This window comes from Setaria italica, chromosome II (genome assembly GCF_000263155.2).
Source record: "Setaria italica strain Yugu1 chromosome II, Setaria_italica_v2.0, whole genome shotgun sequence".
NCBI lineage: Eukaryota > Viridiplantae > Streptophyta > Magnoliopsida > Poales > Poaceae > Setaria > Setaria italica.
The window spans coordinates 40,572,080-40,596,076 of NC_028451.1; the positions used below are offsets into that span (position 1 = coordinate 40,572,080).

Consider the following 23,997-nt stretch of genomic DNA (forward strand, 5'->3'; position numbering starts at 1 on the left):
GGGTGGCCGGCGAAGAAGCTAGCTGTCATGAAATTCTTTAGTTGACGTGCCCCGCTTATCAAAATTCACAGTCAACCCCCTGTACTTGACATTTCTGGGTTTTTTTCAGCAGAAACTAGTAGAAGTATTATGGATCAGTTAACTTACTGATTTATCAATATATCATTGGCTCATACGGGGAACTCCATCCATCAAAACAAATAGTGATTAGGCTAATCCCAATGAAAATTTCCATGCACATTTTATAATGATGACACATCAGCATATGTAATGACATGGCAGGATAATTATGAAGTGAGAGAGGGAAGGAGTTTCACCACTATTTCCAAGACTATGAAACCCGTTGAAACTTGCATTGGGCTAAACCCGAGCAAAATAGGCCCGGCCCAGCTCGGCCCGACACTCATTTAGGGCCGGGTGTGGCTATGATTTTTGCAGCTTGAAAAAAAATGGGTGGGCTCGAGCCCGACTCGAATAATAAAATGGATTAAATTTACACTAGAAAATGATGGGCGGCCCGGCCCGAGCTCTAGCCTGTCCCGAATTAGGCCCGATTTTGTTGGCCTGATAGAGTCAATGGGCGGGCTTGAGCGGAGATTTTGGGACGAAAAAAACCGAGTTTTTTGACGGCCTGGCCTGAGATTTGCTCAGGTCTAGTTGGGGCCTATGGAGTTTCATTTCATCTGACAATATCTAATCGCATGCCTCGCAATTAAATAGCATGGGCAGCCTATGAAATTGTGAAATAAAACTCTGCATTGGGAGGTATATTGTTTCATTCATCAACTCAAACCTTTTTTTGATGACACGTCACTCTTGAAAATCGCAAGATAAAACTTTCCACTGGTACGGAATTAACAGCAATTGCAACCATGTTACTTTGACCATTAGAAATAAATTAGGCCGCCACATCACAGCTCATTAAAGAAAGCACGTACAGGCACCATCTATAACAACTTGAGCCCGGATCAATCATTGTTTTCCGATTGCAGGTTCCACCAACCAAGCAGCGCTTGATTTTATACGAAGAAAAAGGCAACGGCACAACGTGTAGCGTTGCACGATGATCTATAGATGTACATTTCTCCAGCTTGAACCAACGTGAAATATCAGCCTGGGGGCCACGGACTCCGAAACTCGACTAGCTGCAAACCCTCTCTTTTCTCCACGTACGTTTTCCTTTCGTCACACCATCGGCATCAGTCTGCTTATCGTTGAACTACTACGGAACAGTTTTAGCTCTAATGCTCAAGTACCACAGAAATCCAATCAATCTCCTAAAACTCTGAGCATTTTCCGTTCGAAATAGAGCATTTTTTGCATCCGAACAAATAGATGGAGTGGCTGGTATGTAACCCCAGCTGATCAAGCAAAACCAGCACCTGTCGCGTTGGAATCACGAGTTAAAAGAGACAGAAAGGGTGTCATGCAGGGAATACCTGATGCACCCTCACCAATCTAACCAGTAACCACTGCATGCATGGAGGGCACCGCCATGGGTGACACTAGCTAGGTGGTAGGGTTTCTAGGCACCTCACAAATAAAATGTACCGCTCGCTGTAGATGGATGAGCTACATGCAAAGGGCACGGCTAATTCCATCAACTCTATTCCTCACGCTAATCTCAGCGTTAGCATCGTACATCTAATAAATTTCATATATGAGTTTTTGCTAATGTGGCATGCAATTGTTTAACAAAAAGAGAGAGAAATCCATATTATCCATGAGATACAATTTGGGCTCAAATCTAATACTAGAAAACCGTGTGAATGTACTGGTCCTATATATTGTCATAGATACAACACATGTAACGATTAATTGACTTGGTTTTATAAGAACAACACAAGATACCATGCATTTTGTGTGTGGGTTGTATCATACATACATGTATTTATATGTCATGGCAACCTTGAAAAGAGTGACATGCATGATACACAGTGCATTAGGACTGGCTCGTGCATCCTGGATTTTCGAGGATTAAGGTATTGTAGTTCCTCGGTTTCTAAAATGTCTCACGTTGGCATATGTATGTGCAGCTGATCCTAAACGAGCAGATCAAACATAGTAAGCAGCACACATCTCAATTTACAAAATTATCCAAACAGCTGCATTGTCGAAATGGTGACTGAGAAAGAGAGTTCAGAAATAAACAGTATCGCAAGACCACATCATACACGTTTCCCAGGTACAATTGGTATTATTGTAGAGCTGCTCCAGGGGATGGGTTCTGACTTCTGAGACGGAAAGAGCACAAGCTGAATATGATCCTTCCCATTTTGGACTCTTTGACTCTTGGTGCATCAATCCATCCCCAGTGCCTGTGGAGACTTAATTAAGCTGCATATCCTCCTGCAGCTTGAACCAGCTGCAACTCCTGTCGTCCTGCTTATTGGAAAGGGCCCAGATCTGAGTAGAAAATTAATCGGTTAGCATACCCTTGCAGTTTCCGTCTAAAAACATTCATTTCTTGTTCACAAAACAACGCAAAATCCAAGGTCATATTCCAACATCCAACGAACATTTTCACTGATTTCCCAAACCCAGTGAGCCATCAGCTCAACACAGAACACACCCTACCAGAAAGAAACTATACACAGAGCAATACAAATTAGTTACAAAGACAAAAAGGTTTCTACGCTGTCACACCTGGTTTAAAACAAAACCCGGTGCTACCTACTAGGATCTAGTTTCATACATATATAGTGACATTATCAGTGAATAACAGCAACAATATCACGTAAAGGAATATGAATAAAGACTTACGAGTTTATCAGAGATATACAACTTAATCCCGGAAACGGAGATTCCAAATTTCACAGGCAATCGACTGGGGGTTGCGTACGCCTAGAACTCAGCATCATCTCCAGAAAACTTCACACACCTTCCTCTTCTGAGTAGCAGTAAGCAAGGGTGAGTACACTTATGGTTGGTACTCAGTAAGGCCACAAGAAATAACCAGATTAATGATTTAAGTCCATCTTTAAGTTTATTAATCATGTGAGGGTCCAGGCCGCTCTTGACCGTGAGCATGGCTGATATACTAGTTTTACACTCTGTAGAGATTGTACACTTTTACCACAAGTTGCATAAAAGTTCAGAAGAACTTTGGATCCAACCATGCTATGCAAAAGTAGGCACTTATCACACTACCAAGGTGTGACTGCATAGGGACGCTACGAGGTATTTACAAAGATTCCCTAGTTAAGTGGTAACCCACTAAGGTTTCCAGTTGAAGCAGAGCATAAACCTCCCTAGTGGGCATAGTGTCTTAACAAAGCTCACTTCCCAGGAGGACCGGGTTATACCCCATCAACATCTTCCCTCTTGCCCTTTCGGTAAGATTACCCCAGACTAAAGTCTCTAATGAATTAGTCAAGACTAGAGCCATTTAGTTCTTGTGGTTGCATTGTTTTCCTGGGTGGTTCTCCACGTTCCAATTAATGCATGCATGGTATTCTTGTGATAAGCATAGATAGAAGGATGGTTAGGGACACTTGCCTTTCTCTAACGAGAAGTTACTCTTCAGCTATTGCTCTCTTGAAACTCTTAATCTTCAAATCTTTCGAACAACGATCCTTCTACTCGAATCAATCACCGGCACAAACATACATGCAAACAAATAAGTACAACTAAGAACAATACACCAAAATAAAAGAAAAGCTTTAAAAGAACATACTAAATGATATGACTCGATTCTAAGATCGTAAACGCAAGAAACACGGGCAACGAAACTATGGTTGAAAAGATTAAGCTATCGAGAGGTTTGAATTATAAAATAAAGACAAGAGCTACATGCTTCGTTTATTTTAGTTGAGAAAAACAATGTACAAATATTTCAGATAAATATCCTTAGTTGGAATTAATCAAGTCATTTGAAAACAAAGTATATGTAAACAGCTAAGCACATAACTTTATGATTCGTGTTGAACTAACCAAATTATAATTCAAAAACACATTTATGTTTATATTAGCCAAATTAACATTTAATTATGAAAACTTGAGATGTAACCTATGTATCTTTTATTTACAAAGCAAATTGAATAAACATTACTCAATTTAAGTTTGACTATGAAATCCAAAGTGGAACTCTAGTTAGATTTTAATTGCAAGAATTATTTAGATAAGCATTATTCAAATTAACATTAGTATGAAAACACAGGGTTAAACTCTATTATATTTTAATTAGAAAAACAAGTATGTAAGTACTTAATCATATTAATATTTTAAATAAGTTATAAAATAGAGAATATGATTAACATTGCTTCTAATGCGTAATTTAAATTGATATGAATCTAACGCAACTTGAACGGATCGAAACGGAGCTAGAACAAAGGTTCTACGAACTAAACAAGGTTGTAGGGACCTAGTCGTGATTAACCCTAGACAACAGGGGCTAGCAAAGAAGAACCTTAGAATCAGTGAATAGTCACTATGAATAGATTGATCCTTGGGGTTAGATCTGCAAAATATCTCAGGTTGGATTAGATAGAAAGGATCTAAAAGGTTCAGAGCCTTAACTGCGAGAAAACTAAACTTCCAGGGGCTAAACTTAAAAAACTGAGGGCTAAAACATAAATACGCGTATAAACCGAAGGTTTGGCATGCGAAAGAGCAAGGTTAGGATGGCGGGCACTATTTCGCAGAAGCTCAAGGGTTAGAACAGAAGAAAAAGGATGTAGATCTAATTACTTTTGAACTGCGCTGGTCCTTGGGTGCAAAAACCAAAAAACCTAGGGACTCTTTAGCAAAAAGTGCGGCGTCGCGCAGGGGTTGACCGGTATTGACCGGGTCAGATGTGATCCGGGACGTCGGATCCAAATCGGGCAGTTGCGGACGTCTCGGACTAAACCAGCGGCGTGCAGGCGGCGAAGTGGCGGCGGCGACTCGTCGGAATCGACTCGAAGTCGAGCTTCCTGTTGGAGGTATGCCCTAGAGGCAATCATAGAGATGATGATATTCCATTTGTATCCATGCTTTGTATATTGTGTTCATTGAATATCCATTAAAGGCTACTTGAATTGATTTGCAATTATGTGAATTGTATGTGAAACTCTTTACTTGTATGGTTATTCTAAAGTTGTCCCTAGTCGGAGTTCATGTGAGGACACACATGAATATTAGACTAGCACATGTATTAGTTGATGACTATGTTTCACAAGTCATGGACATGGAGATGTTGAACTAATAATGTGGACACATGTGGAGACATGTGTTAGGACTGACCCAACACGAGAAGTAGTTCTCTCTTTAAACAACATATACGCTTTGTCCTTAGACCTGAGATTGTCGCATGTATTCTAGATGTGGATCGACCTACTTAGGGGCTATCAAACGCTACGCCGTAACAGGGTAGTTATAAAGGTAGCTTTCGGGTTTGTCAAGAAGCATGCTATGAGACATGGTCAATCAAGATGGGATTTGCCCCTCTCTGATTGAGAGTGATATCTATGGGCCCCTCGAGTGATCGGATCCGAAAATGCATGGCCATGCTACGTACGGTTAAGAGTTAACCTACAAAGGGATTCCGAATCACAGGATCGAGAAAGAGCGGTCGGCTTGAAGCTAGACCAAATATCGTGAGGTAAAGGGAATAGCATGTATATTATGTTGTGATGTTTCGTCTGATATGATCTTCGTGTGCGTATAGGAGTTGGCACGTCTTGCTAGAGGCCGCTACCGACTATTGGGCCGAGTAGGAGTACTCGGGCCATGTCTATACGTATCCGAACCCATAGGGTCACACACTTAAGGGGCTGGAAGCCCAATTCGGATCTGATCCGAGTTGGATTAGGTTTAGGAGTACTAATGGGCCTCGGATCCAGAGGCCCATCAGGAACCTCTATAAATAGAGGGGTGGGGGCGCCCTAGGGTTTACACCTTTTGGCGAAACACACCTGCCGCGCCTCCCACGCCCTCACGTGTTGCAACTTGCGGATCTAGCAATCCGGCTTGCGACGCTTCCTCCCTGCACGTGTGGATACCTTGGAGGTGTTGCGCCTGCAGCACTTGGACGAGCCGCCGACGAGCCACGACGAGCCGACAACGAGCCGCGGTACCGGAGGCGATCTTGCTGCGCTTGGACGAGCCGCCGACGAGCCACGCGAGCCGACAACGAGCCGCGGTACCGGAGGCGATCTTGCTGCGTGTGGACGAGCTGCTGAGGAGCTGCTGGACGTGATCGACTACGTACGACTACGTTGATCAACTACGTACGACTACGTGATCGTCTTCACTGCATCGACGCATATCTACATCTTCCGCACCAATAGTGCGTCGAGTGGTAATCCCGTGATCCTTATACGGCAGTTCTTCCTGGTTATACGCGGTAGAAATTTTGATTTGCGCTAGTGTAGCCTACCTCGTATCCCTACACTTCCAGCCATGGATTGGGACGCGAACTGGACCAGGAGAAAGAGGGGTGCATGGCGAACCCGTCTCGGGTGTCAACGAGGTGGATAGCGTGGTGGCGGTGACGTGCGGCTCGGAGGTGGGGGCGTCAACCCCGACGAGGGTGTCCGTGCTGAGAAAAGCACGAGGGCGCACAAAAACTACACCGGTAGCTTCCTCACCTCCTAGCGATTCTCCAGGTAGTGCTGTAGAAAACGGGGAGGTGACGGTGGCGGCGAACGGCGATGGTGGGCTCGAGCGCGGCAGCGGCTAGGGTTGCGACGGCGCTGGAGAACTCAAGGCGGCGGCTAGGGTTTGGTGGGGGATCACGGTGTGCGGCGGTGGCTGTTTATATAGCCCGGGAGAAGGTGCCTTGGTGTACGGGCCAAGCGGAGGCAAGCACGGAGGATGGCGGTTATGGCTCGGACTCGGGTCGAGTCCGGCACAAGAACGGCGGGAGGATGAAGATGACGAGCGGGCCCCGGGTGTCAGCGGTGGAAGCGGAGGTGTGCGGGCATGCTGCGGGAGCGGCCGGCATGGGAAGTTAGGCCAAGATGAGGGCAGAGGTGGGCTGGCACTGGGCTGTTGTGCTGCTGGGCTGAAAGGAAAGGAAGCGGGCTGAAAGAAAGAAGTATGCCGAAAGGAAGGAAGAGAAGAAAAGGGAGGGAAAAGAAAAGGGTTTCTTATTTGTTTAAAAGAGTCAAATAAATGAATTCAAATACAAGTTTGAATTCAAGCAATCAAAAACAATGCACTAGCATGAATGCAACACACAAAGAATAACTTTATTTAATTTAGAAAAAACAATCAATTATTTTCCTATACTAAATTTCCTGTCAAGAAAAATAAATGTTAGGAGGATTTTAAATTATGAGAAAATTATTGTTTATTTATTCTTTTTAATCACCTCTTGAAATTTAAAAATTTCAGGGTGTGACAGGGAATACCTGATGCAACGCTCACTGATCAAACTATTCCCAACATAAAATTGTGGACAGAAAATATCATTTCGCTTGCACAGTAGTACAATGGATATTTAGGTTAGAGCATTTTAAGTTTTTAACATGTTAATCAGCTCAAGCTAGTTAGGCAACAGACAACGATCCTGTTCCACACATGCTAGTGTATAAATTCTTGTCTCATTTAGGCAACGGGTTTAAATGTGTCCCCACTAAATTTTTCATTCAGAAATACAATTCGATCTACTGCCCTCATCCCATTGCTAGTTGTTCAACATCTGAGAGTCAAAAGAATACATATAGCTAGCTGTTCACGGCATCACATTGCATCCCTAGATCTATCTCAGCAACACAGCATATACCTCCCCCAAACTGGAAAACTTGAACCAAAAACAGAAAAAAACTAATTGATTTTCATCCAATAAAGCCTATGTTACATAATAGAAAAGTGCTCATCTTATAGGCGGCATAGTAATAAAGAAGGATTGATGCAACTATAATCCATGTTATTAGGCTACAGAAACAATATATCGAACCCTCTTGAATACGAATATCAACATACTGTGAAATCAGCACATGACACCAAGAGCTGACAAAAACTTAAATTCATAAAAATACACAGGGAAAGGTTGACAATATAATGATACAAACTATATTAATTTCAGTTTCAAATAGATGAGGGTAAAGTGTATACCATACCTTGTTACATAACGAGCGTCAATCAGTAATCATGCATGCCTTCAAATTTCGAAACACACTTCCGTATAAACACAGTGGATTTCACAGAAGGATGTCCCTTTAATATGCCAAGAGTTTCCATGTATCTGTTGTCTCTTGGTGAGACCTTAGGGTAGAATTCAATTGTCACTCTTTCAAGCATTATTGCGCTTCTGAATATTACTTTGAGCAGATATATTTCTTGACCTTCTCCTTTAAAGCCTTGGATTTCTACTTCTTTGAGATCAGTGGGGACAGTTTGACTTCTCCAGTTGTTAGGCTGATGACAAGTGCAGCGTCGTCCTGAGCATCCTTCTACCCCCACCTAGAGAAATTTAAAATAGAATGTATAATTGGGGCTTGATAAAGGCCTAATAGCATCAAGCGCGTGACTGGAGAAAATTAGTTCAAAATGTATGTCAGGCAAATAAATGGATAGAATAATTACATCACGTAGCTTCATCTCAAGCCTTTGTGCAGTGCTACAAATCATAAGCAGATGCAGCGCTAGTTCTCCGTAGGCATGCCCTCGCGTCAAGATATTCAGCTCCAAAATAGAAACATTGGCAACTGGTAATCGGGACATCAGTTGCCTAAAGCTTCGGGTACATCTGTGGACCAAAGCTGCACAGAAATTCGCGGTATTCCATGCAAATGTTAAACCAATTTAGCATCAGCACAGCAGAGAAATTGAGGGGGAAAGAAGACGCACCCAAGGCCGTATGCACAATGACACCGGCCGTATCGGCGCGAGGGCAGTGCTGGGGTTGCAATCATGCGCTCTCCTTGTCATTGGCAAGCTGCCCACCTCCAAGAAGCTTTCAGGTCTCCAATATTAATGTCAAGCTTGATATGAGCCAAATCCCAAGTTCAACATATGATAAGAAGTTGTGCCCGTGCCCACACTTCCATGATAACTCCTCCAGCTTTGGTGCTGAGTATGACAAGCTAAACTCATTGCTGATACCCACAACGGCATAGATGCTTAGCTTCTTAAGCAATGGGGCCTCGATGTCGACACGCAGAAGCACCCCATGTGTTGTCACATCCAGCTCCTCGAGCGATGGCGAGTGGCCAGTTATTGAGAGGATTCTCGTCCTCTGGATGCAAAGCTTGCGCAGCCTAGGGCAGCGTGGAAGCAGGCTATCGATGCTGACATCGCATGAACGAGGGAGAGGCTCTCGGGCTTCAGGAAATCTCCTGCCGGTGGCAACACTATGCGGACCACGGGGATGAACATCGAGATGGAGATGGAGGTGGTCCGGTCAAAGCATGGCAGCTCGACCTCGACGTGGTAGAGAGGATAGTCTCTGTAGTGCGTGGACCCGGACAAGACGGCCTTGAGCTCCACCGGCGCCAGCCTTGCGGCCGAGCGGAGCAGCGAGGTGACGCCGGGCGGCTCGAGCGGGTGGTGCCTGGAGATGTTGTGTCCAGGAGGGACAGCGATGAACGGGTGACCTGGGCAAGCGCGGCCTCGACCTGGTCGGGCGCGGTGTTGTGGAAGGTGAGCTCTCGGGGAGGCCGGTCCAGAGGTTGCGCCACCGGCGCGAGACCAGGCCGGTGTGGGCCACGGCGTGGGCGCAGCCGAGGCGGGCGAGGAAGAGGCGGAGCACATCGTCCGGGAGGCCGCTGATGCGGTCCTCCTCGCCGTCGTCGGCGCCGCGCCGGAGCCGCCGGGAGCGGCGGACAAGGCCCCAGCGGCAGCACGGGGCACTTACCTGATCCCGGCGGCATTTTCTGCACGAAGCCACCGCGGCCATCCTTGGACGCTCCGGAGCTCTCCGCAGCCCGGCGGATCAGGCGCCGCGAAGCAACCCCGGGGAGGGCGACGAGCGGTGGATTTCGAACATCCCGCGGTGGTAGGGTTGACGGCCGGCGGCGGTGCGGGGGAGCCGATAGGGGGACGCTTTGCTAGGGTTTCAATTCGTGACGCCTCGCTCGCTCGGGTGAAATGGGCCGGGGGATTAGAGGAGAATGACGGGACTGAGAAAAGGAACGGGGACACAGTGCTCTATCGTTTAAATGGGAAACCTCGACTTGACTTGTTTAGGCACCGGGTTTTTTCCCCCCATCGGCGCTGTCTTGGTGACCTTCAACTCCAACTTCGGAAATGTTGCTGTGACAAGGTGAGTACTATCAGGAAATATAAATCATAATTAAATGGTAAATAACTAATTTAATAAACAATGTAAATTACTCTTGATTATGGTATTGATAAATGACGGTCCGAAATATATATGCAAAACATCTGACTTTTCATGAAGCAGGGCATCTTATATTCATTTCTATTTGCAGTTGCAAATAAAATCGAATCTCATAGGGAGTCATCCATATATTGAGTTATAAAAAGGATTCATCATTGATATTGATTTTTTATGGAGAGTGTTACGGCGCAATTCTCAGCATGCTTTGTACTTGTTTCTTTGGGCTTCATATTACACGTATTTTGATGATCACGTATTACTTGCCTATGCTTAGGTGTCATATATTGTATACCATGCCCTATCTTTTATATCACTTGTTTGATTTGCTCATATGTCAATCCTCGTCTTTGCTTTACTGACATGCCGCTAGCATAATTCATTTCATCAGGAGCAAACATTTTTCCTATAATGACCAATTTTCACGGGAAATATTTCAATTATTCCGATAAGAATGAATTATAAAAATATAGTAAAAGTAAACTATGGCAATAGATATTCATGGTTGCTTGCAATTGAAAAGGGAAATTTTCTTTCTCAATACCAATAAGGCTATCATTCCAGCACTATAGTGTCTCACCAAGATTGTGCCTTTGATGCATTTCGTTTGTACATAGCCAATCATTCTTTCATCACAAACAATAATTTTGTTGTTACTTGCCATCTTCACCTCTAAATAAAGGACCATAAGACATATTCTATTGATGATCACATAATAACATTTAAAAAATATCAACAAGTAATTATGCATAGTACCTAGCAATTGATGATGTTCGATTTCAACGTTGGTGGCTGCAGCTTTATTTCGTTGGTAATTTTCATGATGACTTTTTTTTTAGTAATTCTTCTTCCTTCATCTCTTGGGTAGGCATTTTTTGCATACTGGTCCCTATCTTGTTGCGGCTCCTTCGTTCTCTGGGATATACTGGTGGTTGAATGTTATTGGAAGTCATTGATACTCCAATATCCAAATTCATCATTTCTGATGAAAATACACCGAGCATAGAAAAAAGCATCAACTTCAATATAATAAAACAACAGTAATATAATATTGCATCAAGTAAGTATAATTATGGGCAAGAAAACAATGCATTGATTTCATTGTCAGCCCACTATGGTACACGACTGCATTGTGTCGGCATGCTCCAATGTAATCGGTCCAAAACAGCCTATATATGCCCGCTCGGCTGTAGCCACTTATCGAGGTAGCCTCCTTTAACTGTCTGTTAGACGGACTACTAAATTTAATCTTGCGTGGTGTTATGATCAAATTAAATGTGTCATGCAAGAAACCATAGCATCCTCATTGCAGAATATAATGGAGATCATCGATGAGAGAATGTTGTTTGCTTCAGTCCTTAATTTATTAGCTTCATACAATTTTGCTTTCGTTAACAAACTTGAATCATCTCTCAGCTTTAGGAAAGATAAAAAAATAATGAGCATTTGCCATGACTTCTTTTGGGGATAGTACTCTCAGTTTGTCATTAACGCATCAACGTTATTGTGGGGTCTGGGTGCTCTAGATGGACAAAGTAGGCAAATATGTGAGGTTAAGATAGGTAAACATTCACAAAGGAACTACTGAAGAGTTGAGTAGCCTCATATTGGCTGGGCATAATTCAGATTTACAGTGAGGCTTCCATAGTCTTGCAATTCAGAGTACGCATGGGAAGACAGAAACAGCAGTTTAATACTTGCTTGTAGTATTCCATGTGTTTCTACGAACGTGATATTTCTGCTTTAATCTACAACGGCTCAAGCGCACATGGCATCATTATTCGACAATGAAACTTCTATACATGGACTGTAGGGTTTCTAGTATACACATGTATTTATATGTCATGGCAACCTCGGAAAGAGTGACATGCATTAAGATTAGCCCGCGCATTCTGGATTTTCGAGGAGTAAGATATTGTAGTTCCTCGGTTTCTAAAATGTCTCACGTTTTCATACTCTATCAATGAAATAGACACCGCCTCGTGCCCGTTCGTTCAAAAAAAAAATGTCTCACGTTGGCATAGGTGCAGCTGATCCTAAACGAGCAGATCAAACATAAGCAGCACACATCACAATCTACTAAATTATCCGAGAAAATCAAACATAAGCAGCACACATCTCAGTTACTAAATTATTATCCAAACAGGTGCATTGTCGAAATGGTGAATGAAAGAGAGTTCAAAAATAACACAAGACCACACTGTACACATTCCCAAGTACAATTGGTATTCTCTAGAGCTGCTCCAGGGGACGGGTTGACTTCTGAGATAGAAAGAACACAAGCTGAATATGACCCTTCCAGTTTTGGACTCTTGGTGCATCAATCCATGCATCCTCAGTGCCTGTGAAGACTTAATTAAGCTGCATATCCTCCTGTAGCTTGAACCAGCAAGTCAGTTTGGTTAGTATACCCTGGCAGATTCCGTTTAAAACAAAATCATTTTCTTGTTCCAAAAAAGAGCCCAAAATCCAAGGTCATATTCCAACTCCAACAAACATTTTCACTGATTTACCGGCCAGTGAGCCACATCAGCCCTACACAGATCACACCCTAGCTACCAGCAAGAAACATATACAACTGCACGGAGCAATACTGGCACATTCTTACCATTTCTGCAGCTAATTACAAAGACAAAAAGGTTTAATTGTATGCAGAGAATATCTGACGCTCCCTCACTGATCAAACTATTTCCAACATAAAATTGTAGACAGCAAATATCATTTCACTTGCACATATATACAATGGATATATAGGTTAGAGCATTTTAAGTTTTTAACATGTTAATCAGCTCAAGCTAGTTAGGCAACAGTCAATGATTCTGTTCTGGATGTTACTGTATAAATTCTTGTCTCATTTAGGCAAGGGGTTAAATGTGTCCCACTAAATGTTTCATTCAGAAATACAAGTCGATCTACTGCCCTCATCCCATTTTATTGCAATGTAGCCATTATGCAGTGTTCAACATCTGAGAGTCAAAAGAGTATATAGCTAGCTGTTCACGGCATCACATTGCATCCCTAGATCTATCTCAGTAACACAGCATACCTCCCCAAACTGGACAACCTAGAACCAAAAACAGCAGGAAACTTAAACTAATTGATTCCTTCTAAAGCCAATGGTACAAAATAGAAAGTTGTTCATATTATAGGCTGCTTAGTAAAGAAGGATTGATGCAACTAGGATCCATGTTATTAGGATAGACAGCTAGAGAAACAATGTATTGAACCTTCTTGAATACGAGTATCAACATACTGTGAAATCAGCATATATACAACACCGAGAGCTGCCGAAAACTTAAATTCATAAAAGAAATACACAGGGCCGGGGAAGGTCGACAATGATACAAAACATTAATTTCACTTTCAAAGAGATGAGGCTAAAGTGTACCATACCTTGTTACATGTACGAGCATCAATCAATAACCATGCCTTCAAATTTCAAAACACGCTTCCGTAGAAAAACAGTGGATTCCACAGAAGGATGTGCCTTTAATATGCCAAGAGTTTCCATGTATCTGTTGTCTCTTGGTGAGACCTTAGAGTAGAATTCAATTGTCACTCTTTCAAGCATTATCGCGCTTCTGAATATCAGTTTGAGCATATCTATTTCTTGAGCTTCTCCTTTAAAGCCTTGGATTTCTACTTCTTTAAGATCAGTCATGGGGACAGTTTGACTTCTCCAGTTGTTAGGGTGATCACAAGTGCAATCTACTAAGCATTCTTCTACCCGGGGCCCCACCTAGAGAAAAATGAAGTAGAATGTATAATTGGTGCTTGGTAAAGGACTAATCTCAAGCATGTGACTGGAAAAAATAGCTCAAAATGTCCATGTTAGGAAAATAAATGGATAGAATAATTACTTCACGTAGCTTCATCTTAAGACTTTGTACAGTGCTACAAATCATAAGCAGATCCAGCACTACTCCTCCATAGGCATGCCCCCGCGTCAAGATGTCCAGCTCCAAAATAGAAAAATTGGCAACTGGTAATTGGGACATATGTTGCCTAAAGCTTCGGGTTGCATCTTTGTAATGAGCCTGCACACAGCAATTTGGCGACATTATTCCATGCAAATGTAAAACCAATTCAGTATCAGCACAGCAGAGAAATTGAGGGGGAAAGAAGACGCACACGAGTCCATATGCACACTGACACCGTATCGACGCGAGGGCAGTGCTGCGGCTGCAAGCATGTGCTCTCCTTGTCATCGGCAAGCTGCTTGTCTCCAAGAAGCTTTCGGGTCTCCAATGTCAAGCTTGACATGCGCCAAATCCCCAAACCGACACCTGATTTGGAATTGTGCCCGCACATCCATGACAGCTCCTCCAGCTTTGGTGCTGAGTATGAAATGCTAAACTCATTGCTGATACCCACAACGGCATAGATGCTTAGCTTCTTAAGCAATGGGGCCTCGATGTCGACACGCAGAAGCACCCCATGTGTTGTCACATCCAGCTCCTCAAGCGATGGCGAGTGGCCAGTTATTGAGAGGATTCTCGTCCTCTGGATGCAAAGCTTGCGCAGCCTAGGGCAGCGTGGAAGCAGGCTATCGACGCTGACATCGCATGAACGAAGGGAGAGGCTCTCGAGCTTCAGGAAATCTCCTGCCGGCGGCATCACTAAGTTGACCGCGGGAATGAACATCGTGATGGAGATGGAGGTGGTCCGGTCAAAGCAGGGCAGCTCGACATCGACGTGATAGCTAGGGTTGGATCTGTACTGTGTGGCCCCGGAGAAGACGGCCTTGAGCTCCGCCGGCGCCAGCCTCGCGGCCGAGCGGAGCAGCGAGGTGACGGCGGGCGGCTCGAGCGGGTGGTGCCTGGCGACGTCGATGTCCAGGAGGAACATCGACGTGCGGGTTACCTGGGCGAGCGCGGCCTCGATCTGGTCGGGCGCGGTGTTGTGGAAGGTGAGCTCGGGGAGGCCTGTCCAGAGGTTGCGCCACCGGCGCGAGACCAGGCCGGTGTGGGCGGCGCCTCGGGCGCAGCCGAGGCCGACGAGGAAGAGGCGGAGCACATCGTCGGGGAGGCCGCTGATGCGGTCCTCCTCGCCGTCGTCGGCGCTGCGCCGGAGCCGCCGGGAGCGGCGGAGAAGGCCCCAGCGGCAGCACGGTGCACTTACCTGATCCTCCCGGCATTTCTCGCACGAACCCGCCGCGGCCATCCTTGTACGCTCCGAACCTCTCCGCAGTCCGGGGGATTGCGGCAGATCGATCAGGCGCCACCCCAGGGAGGGCGACGAGCGGTGGATCGGAAGATCTCGAGGTGGTAGGTGGTTGACGGCCGGCGGCGCGGTGCAGGGGGAGACGGTAGGGGGGACGCTAGCTAGGGTTTCAGGACACACCTCGCTCGCTCGGGTGAAATGGGCCGGAGAAATTGACTGGACTGAAAAGGGGAACGGGGACACAGTGCCCTATCGTTTTAAATGGGGAAACCTCGTCGCCTGGACTTGTTGGACTTGTTTAGGGTAGGCACCGATTTTTCCGGTGACGGCTGTCTCGTTGGCTCCCACTACTGTCTCGGGCTCTCGGCTGTCTCGTTGTTTAGAAACCTCGACCTTCAACTACAACTTGTGAGCGGTTCTTGTGATGTTAAGAAAATTTAGAATTCGGTTATGGAGTTCACCGTGGTCTGAGCAGCCTAGAGGTCAGACAAAATGGTAACAATCGGCGGGTGGGATTCGTGATGATGGAGGATTATTTGGTGCAAGCGTGGTTGAAATATGATAAAAAAAATCATAGCATCATGGTTGGACAAACCAATAATAAAAGATTAATGCAGCGAGTAAGGGTTCCACTAGAGTTATGAGTATTAGTCCTACACTATCGTAGTAGGACACTCACACATGAGGTGCCGGGGAGGAGTGGGGATGGGGGGCGTGGGAGGTCAAGCGCAAAAAAGGAAGAATCATTTGTTAGGATGAAAAAAATTGTCAAAGTACGGTGTAGGTGGATGAATTGAAATTTATTTTCTTATAGGTTCTCTCATTGATATAGGATGATAGAATATGGTGAATTGGTCCTAAAAAATAAAAAAAGTTTCTACATGACGACATATTTTACGAGTTGGTTCCATTATTCTTTCCGATTCCTGTTATTAAAATGAAATTATAGGCAATGTAATAATGGCTATTTTATTCATTAGTGTTGCAACTTAAACTTTGGTTGTAAATTTCTCAAAGTACGTGCAGAAGATAGTAAGAGAAGCAGAAACAAGGCATGAAATTTGATCCCCGTAATTTTTATGCTACTCACTGCTAAGGGCAAGTGGGATTCCTTGGACATAAATAACAGTTGCAAATTAACAAGAATTGTTAAGCATTAGAAGAAATTAAACCACTTACAGAGTCATTGCAGCAACGAAGTCATTAGTAGTGTAGCTCAGGCTCAGTACAGAATTGTATTTGGTGAAGTCCCAGATGAAGTATCAAATGAGGCGTCAGCACCAACAGCAGCAGTGTTAGTTCCGAATACACCAGAAAAGGTTAACAACAGGGTTTGCATTCAGCATGATGGTGCAAGAACTGGAGTTCAGCCAAAAAAGACAAAAGAGAGGAGATCCAGTCAGTGTGTGAATTCAATACTAAAATTGCTTGGACTAGAAAAGAAAAATGCATATATACCTTTGCTGATTTCTGGTACGGGAAAGGAATGCACCTTCAGACCTGGTGTACCCATATAGCACATGAATTATGAATATAGTTGTCACCTGGTGAAAGTGAAAAACAATGGGTTATTTGTATAGAAATGGTGGCATCTGTTTTCAGGAAGTTTGAAATCAGTGAAAGTGTGGTAATAAATGTGTTAATAATAGATATTTCAACTTACACTGGATTCTGAAATCTGAAGTTTCTTTTCACGTTCACAGTCACATTTTCGTGCTTCAGCTGGGTCTAGATTATTTCATTGAAGATAGCTTCATTTTTCCTCATGCTTGCAGCAGTAATGTCCCACACACACGACACAAGTGACCATAATTAACTAGCATGGCCATACGAAATGTACAGACTGTTCTACAATCACTACCCAAAAGATAAGATTGACAAAGAACATCGCAAAAAACAAAGAATATCAAAGATCTACACATGAAATAGGACATGCGATGCATTTGTAGGCTTGCAGCATGAGAACTGACATGCACAACGTCAAGAAAAGCAACAACTAAAATAATTAAGAGTTATCGATATCAAGCATATCAGAATAAAAAAAACAGCAACAACTAACTAAAACAAGATGTAAACTTCAGAATTGGACATCAAACCAGCAACATCTAACTAAACACACAATGTAGCCAGTTACATCCACCTTCAGAATTGTACTCATAGTTTTTTATTTATGATGTTGTATATAAAAATGCAAGCTACAAACTTATATCTAAACATCAAACTAATAACTGGTTCACCACAAAACGATTCGCCAGTTCACAGGTTCAACCAAAAATAGCCAGTTCGACCGAATAACATCGATTCAATTGCATGACTGATCTTTTAGTCAACCAGGTTCGTTCATGATTTTTCATGTATTACCAGTGAACTCATTGTAGAAATACATGATGTATAGGAGTAGGAGTAGAACTCTACTATCCTAGTAGGACTCCTTTGTTTCCAACCGTACTTGATACGGTCTTGTAATCATATCTGTAACTATTATAGTTACAATGAAGTACCCGGCACCCGTTGAGGGTTAAGCCGTTCCATTGTTCATTACATGGTATTTGGTTTTTTTTCAACAAGTCATCTAGTTGGCGTATTTGGTTTTTTTTCCGTCGACGATCATTGGTGTTAACAAGTTCCTCGGCGGCTTCAGCGATCTTCTCGATCCCTGTCTCGGAGAAATTGAACCAAGACAATTTTCTTGTGTGGCGAGCACAAGTCCTCCCGGTGATTTGCGGCTCGCGATTGCTAGTAATTCTGGATGGGTCGGTGGTGGCACCCCTGCGATACTCCGTGTTGAAAGCGGTGGAAGAGTCTGAAAATCCGGCGCATGCAGCGTGGCTTGCACAGGATAACATCTCTTTTCTTACCTCTTGTCGACACTCCCTACATTCATCCATATGCTTGGTAGAATTTATTTGTGGGCCTATAATTATTCTAACGAGCTCCCTACATTCATGTATAATAGCTGAATGCACACTGTGGATCTATACCAGCACGTAGGTGGAGGCATCTTTGATTTGTTTGAATGAATTTGGAATGCCTTGCAAACTATTCATTCAATGGCTATATGTGTCGTCGGACAACTGTTCTTCACATTATTTTAGTAATCATTATCACTAGTAACTACACACGTTCATGTTTATACCAGAAGAATCACCCGTAGAGAAGAGACCTTCTATCCAACATTTTTTTTCCGGTTTTCTTTGGATCCGGGACTAAAGAGCCTTTAGTCCTGGGTCAAAATACCACCACCGACGGGGGGAGCTTTAGTCTTGGTTTACCAACCGGGACTAAAGAACCCCCTTTAATCCCGGTTGTAACGGCTAGTAGGGCATAAAAATCTGATGGGGCATTTTGTCCCGGTTGGAATTACCAACCGGAACTATAAGGTTTAGTCCCAGTTGGTGTTTCCAACCGGGACTAAAGCGCTCTCTCTCCACCGGTGGCAGGCAGTGCTCTCTTATCTTCTCTCCTCTTCTCCCTTTCTCCTTGCGCATGCCTCTTTCTCTTCTTCCTATCTTCTCTCCTCCTCCTCTCCCTTTCTTCGAGGCGGAGCGGCGGGCGAGCTGGCGCAGGTGGGCGGCCAGCTCCTTGTGGCTGGCCTGCTAGGGGCGGCGAGGCGAGCGGCGGGCGGCCGACGCGGGCACGGGCGGCCATGGCCAAGGCCATGGAGCGGTGCGCGGCCTGCGGCAGGAGCGCAACGGTAAGGGCACGAGCAGCCGGGGCCGCGCGGCCCACTTTTTTATTTTTTTAACCTTTTAATTAGTCCCGAATAATTAGTCCCTGTTGGTTTTTTGGGAGCTATAGCTTACCAACCGAAACTAAAAGGTGAGTTTTTCACCGGTGAACACAATAGGATCGAATAGCAAGTCTGAATAATCACTTGCTTGGTCAGGGTACGGTGTGCTAGGTCTTGCCGTTCAAAACAAACACCATTTTTTTCTATTATATTCCACACAACCCAAATTATGCATGACATTGCAACTCTGACATGCATGTATTTTCACCAATTTTCCAGCATATTTCATGCAGGTTTTCACCAACTCTGGCAATGTTCCGGTTCGTAACCAAGCAGTTATATATTGCTGGCATATTTTTACATTTATCACAGTTCATGAGTTCGAAGGTCCACAAAACCTAGCCATGATGAGCTCATCATCATCCTCTGCCGGCCGTTGCTACGCCGCTGCTAGGCCAAGTCAGAGAAGCTCACGAGTCACGAAGACCAACTTTCCACTATGGAAAGCGCAGGTCATGCCCGTGTTGCAAGGCACGCAACTCCAGGGCTTCCTCGACGGCACCGACGTCGCCCACCACCTACTGAGATTGACAGCAAGGACGACGGAGAGAAGACAGTGGAGGTGCCCAATTGGCCAATTTGAAGAGCAGCAAATGGGTAGCTCTACGAGACTACGACTCATGGTCTTTGGTATATATACTGGACAAAAGAAAACATTCAACGGGGCACTATGGCTCAGATGGCTGTGGTACAAATGGGTGGATCTGGATATACCATGGGTAGGAATTGCACCTCCCTGTGATGATGTGGGTAGGCAGCTATTTTGGGCCAGCACCACTGTTAACCTCGGACTGTCCGAGTCGGACATGGAAACAGAGCCAAGTTCTGGCGCAGCAGCTGGCTCAACAGAAGGAGACCTAGATTGTACAGACTGGCCTAGCACAGGCATAAAACAGTTGACTGCTGACCGGCCAGCTTGCAGCTAGGAATTGTTGGCCATGCAACTTGACGCGCGCGTGCATTGTCTGACCATCTATGCTTGCATTGCATCTTTGTGTAGGTGGTTTTGTTCCTGATCAATAGTTTAGGCAGGGAAGCAGCCAGACATTGATGGTGAACATGTCGTCGACGACTGGTGGCAAATAACCCTATCACCGCTAACACAGAAGCAGAGACGATGTTCTTTGCCACCAAACACATTTGGTGATCTTTCCCTTTGAAACTTTGGATGCTTACTTTCTCCACTTGTTAGGCGGATCAATTTACGGAGCTTTATTCTTTTCTAAATAAATTGTGTCACTCATGCTTGGTAAAGGCCTGATCTCTATCATGTGGCGGGAGATGATTAATTCGAAGTTTTTATGTCAGGCAAATGGATGGAATAATACCTCGGGTAGGTTCAAGCCTCTTTGTATGATGATGCTACAACCTTAGAAAAAAACAAAAAGCGAAATTACTAGCGAAGGCCTATAAAAGCCCATGGGCTAACATTCTCAACACATACGGGACCCAACTACTATCTTTTTTTTTCCCTTCACATCATAGATGGACTGGGCCTAATCGCCTGATCCAGGGAAGGATAGAGGAATTTTTTTATTTTAGTGTTTTGCAAAAATATATATGACATATATTTTTGCAAAATACTAAAATATAAAATATAAAAATAAAAAAATCAGGAAAGAAAATAATCAAATCCCAGGTCAGACTCCACGCATCATATGACGTGTCAGTACACGTCACTCACAGAGCGCCAGGACGCCTTCCTCCTCCCCTCCCCGCTTCCGTTCCACGACACAGAAACCCAACCGGAGGAGATGGAACCCGCCGCGGCCGCCGTAGAGTCCCCTGATCCGCCGCCGTCGCCACCCCTGGAGGGTCCATCGCCGGCGGAGACATCATCATCCCCCGCCGCTGCCCCGGGGACGCAATCGCCGGCGCCGGCGCCTCCAGGTACGCGGGAGGTCGCAGCCGCGATGGAGGCTGTGGAGAGGGACGCCGCCGCCATCGCCGAGAGCTACGCGTCCCTCTTCGCCTCCCTCCGAGTCGCCCTCAACAACGTACGTACTCTCTCTTCATGCCCCCAAAACGCGGCGAGCCTTCGAGCTCTGTTTTCCGCTGCTCCGCTATGTACTGCTACTTTACACTGATGGATTATGATGAATCTTACTGCTGCGACGCGCGGAAACGAAGGTTACCTCGACGTCGGCGGAGAATATTGAATGCTTGGGCGACGTCGTCGGCCGCCTCCAGGAATCCGGTGAGGCCGCGAGACTGTTGATGATTCTACTAGGCTCTCTCGAGTGTTCGCATGTATTGGGGGAAATTTTGTGTCCGAATTGGGGAAACTAAATCTCTGATGATACTGGGAAGCGTGCTCCTTTTACTGTAGCGATAGTCATTGCAAGGTTTCCATAGTTTGATTTGTGATTTTCTATTAGATGTAGCCTCTTGTGTTTGGATTGTGTCACATATGATTTCGTTGGTCTGAAATGTCTAAACATTTATTACTCCGTTGGTGCTCCAGATTCTGATTGTTACTTTTTATGTTTTTGCAGCACTTGAAGCATCTTCAAAAGGAAATAAATACATCAATTCGTGCTTGAGGTGATAAGTTTGACCAAAATGTTCTTCATCTATCATCTTTCCATGCTTTTTGTGATAGTACAGTATGTAGACAGCTTATGTTCTAGCAGTGTACTCCCTCCGTCCCAAAAGAATGCAATTCTAATTTTGTCCTCAGTCAAAATATCTCAAGTTTGACCAAGTTTATAAAGGGTATCAACTTTTATGACACAAAATAGATATGTTATGAAAATATATTTCATAGCAAATGTAGTGATACTTATTTGGTATCATAAGTCCTTGTGCATTTTTATATAAATTTGGTCAAACTTAGGACAGTTTGACTTAGGATAAAACTAGAATCGCATTCTTTTCGGGACGGAGGGAGTATACTTATTCTGGGGATATTTTGTAAAGTAGAATGGCAATTCTGGAAGTAACTGTAAACTGCAAATTTCAGTATTGGTTAAAAGCTTTGCTGAATCGCATGATTACTGTGATTCTTGAAGCAAAAGGAATTTTTATATGACAAATGTGTATTTCTTTGTTAAAATATTATTGTTTTTCAGTATTGGTTAAAAGCTTTGCTGAATTGCATTATTACTGTGATTCTTGAAGCGGAAGGAGATTTTATATGAAAAAAAGTGTATTTCTTTGTCACCCATTTTGTGTTTCTTGATTCTCACTAGCATTTTCTGATAATATGTTTTTGCAGGTTAAATGAGGAAATGAGAGGCTTGGAAAGCTTAGCTATGCAACTGTATCCTTTTGGTAGTTGCTGACAATATGTACTTCTATTCACTATGGAATTGGTTAATAGTTTAGCACTGTTCATTTCAGACTTGTTAAATCTTAATTTTCCGAAAGAAAGACTCTACGAAAAAATGTTGATTCATTAGATTTGGCTGTCAATCAGTTGCTCCGCCTCCCCTAGTCAGTGGATATTATCAGTAGCTCATATAAGGTAACTACCACTGGAAGTCCATGGCATGTTTTTTGGGTCAATTCAAGGGGGGTTTTTTGGTGGCTCACATGATCTGTGAGAGCTTCAGTGCCTCATTCAAAGAAAAACTAATAGGAAGGTTTTCAAAGTAAAGTGTCAATCACCCACTTTAGGCTTTGGAACTTGGAAGAATGGAGGCCTTATTTTGTATACAGTACAGGTGCATGTGCATCTATTGGTTGGCTCATTGATTTTATGTTTTAATTATGACCTACTATCGCTAACTTATTTTGAAATGTAGGATGCATTCAACACTTCACTATAAGATGATTCCTCAAGTAGCCATGTTATTATCCACCTTAACAGAATGCTCTTCGAATGTTTGCTTTTGACATCAATACATACTGCTAGTTCATCAAATGTTTACTTTTGACCGCAGTACAAAGTTGCAGACTACTGGTTCTTTTCCTGCTGTGGTGCACCTGTACTGATTCTTGCCACTACAGTGCTGCAGGTTGTAAGGAAAATGATACACCACATATATGTCATGTGTTTTAGTTCCAAGGCAACCAGCTGGTGGAAATATGAAGTGGCTTATGCCAACAAAGGAGGACTTTCCCCTTCCATGGCATGATAAAATACTACTTACTCTTGATTTGATTTACGCTTCCATCTTTTGTGTATTTGTAAACAATGCTATGCATTTGTTGAAAAACAACTTATCTCGTTATGATGTGTGCATGGAGTTACATTTGTAAATGGGTCATTCAGCCCATGGACTATCTCTGTAAACTGGGGATAAATGAAAACAAAGATTTTCCTGCTATCTCTTTGTTCAACCATCTTTTATTTTTGTTTGCTCACTCATGGATTTTATGACAATGATCCACTTGTGATAACATTAAATTATGTGTGGTATTGTTCTTTTCTATTTTGCCAACAATTTTAATATCGTATTTGTAAGCAAAAATTAATAGCTTAAAGAGACAGATGCCTTGTGAGGTTAACATGAAAATGGTAACTTTCTCACTGCTTTTCTTAGGCGCCTCAAATATTGTGATGAAGAGTAACTTCTTATTGATTACAAATTTCCAAATACCTTTGTTGCTTTACCTTTAGCAGTAGCTGGGTAGCCTGATTACCAGTCATCTCTCGAATTTCTTTATATTTCTAGACTTTGTAGCACCACAATACATATTAGAATGTGTACTCATTAAATCAGTGAAAAATAGCTAAAAAGAACATGTCACCGCTGGTAGCTACGGCGCCACAGTCCAGTACCCACAGGTAACGCTGGAACAAATGCACTTCCTAGTATGAGAGCTGATGCAATTC

The 23,997-nt window shown here is 43.8% G+C and overlaps 1 protein-coding gene across 2 annotated transcripts; it reads left to right on the forward strand.

Moving 5' to 3' along the window:
- Positions 1-20,888: 20,888 nt before the first annotated feature.
- Positions 20,889-23,488, forward strand: LOC101763732 (uncharacterized protein KIAA0754). Of its 2 annotated transcripts, none has more exons than XR_214720.3 (6): positions 20,889-21,214; positions 21,348-21,414; positions 21,713-21,761; positions 22,435-22,479; positions 22,591-22,683; positions 23,169-23,488. XR_214720.3 is itself a non-coding variant. In XM_004957644.3 (6 exons), exons 1-5 carry the CDS (start codon positions 20,972-20,974, stop codon positions 22,651-22,653), a joined length of 471 nt encoding a protein of 156 aa, XP_004957701.1. In that variant the 5' UTR covers positions 20,889-20,971; the 3' UTR covers positions 22,654-22,683; positions 23,169-23,488. The 2 variants fall into 2 exon arrangements, 1 of the variants encoding a protein (XP_004957701.1); XM_004957644.3 differs by having other exon boundaries at positions 22,587-22,683.
- Positions 23,489-23,997: the final 509 nt, after the last annotated feature.

Bases quoted from the DNA above. Each gene is read 5' to 3' on its own strand.
- LOC101763732 (XM_004957644.3), top strand. From the start codon at position 20,972: ATGGAACCCGCCGCGGCCGCCGTAGAGTCCCCTGATCCGCCGCCGTCG. The intron at 21,215-21,347 runs GTACGTACTCTC...GCGGAAACGAAG, and splicing joins TCCGAGTCGCCCTCAACAAC to GTTACCTCGACGTCGGCGGA. The intron at 22,480-22,586 runs GTATCCTTTTGG...ATTTTCCGAAAG, and splicing joins GAAAGCTTAGCTATGCAACT to AAAGACTCTACGAAAAAATG.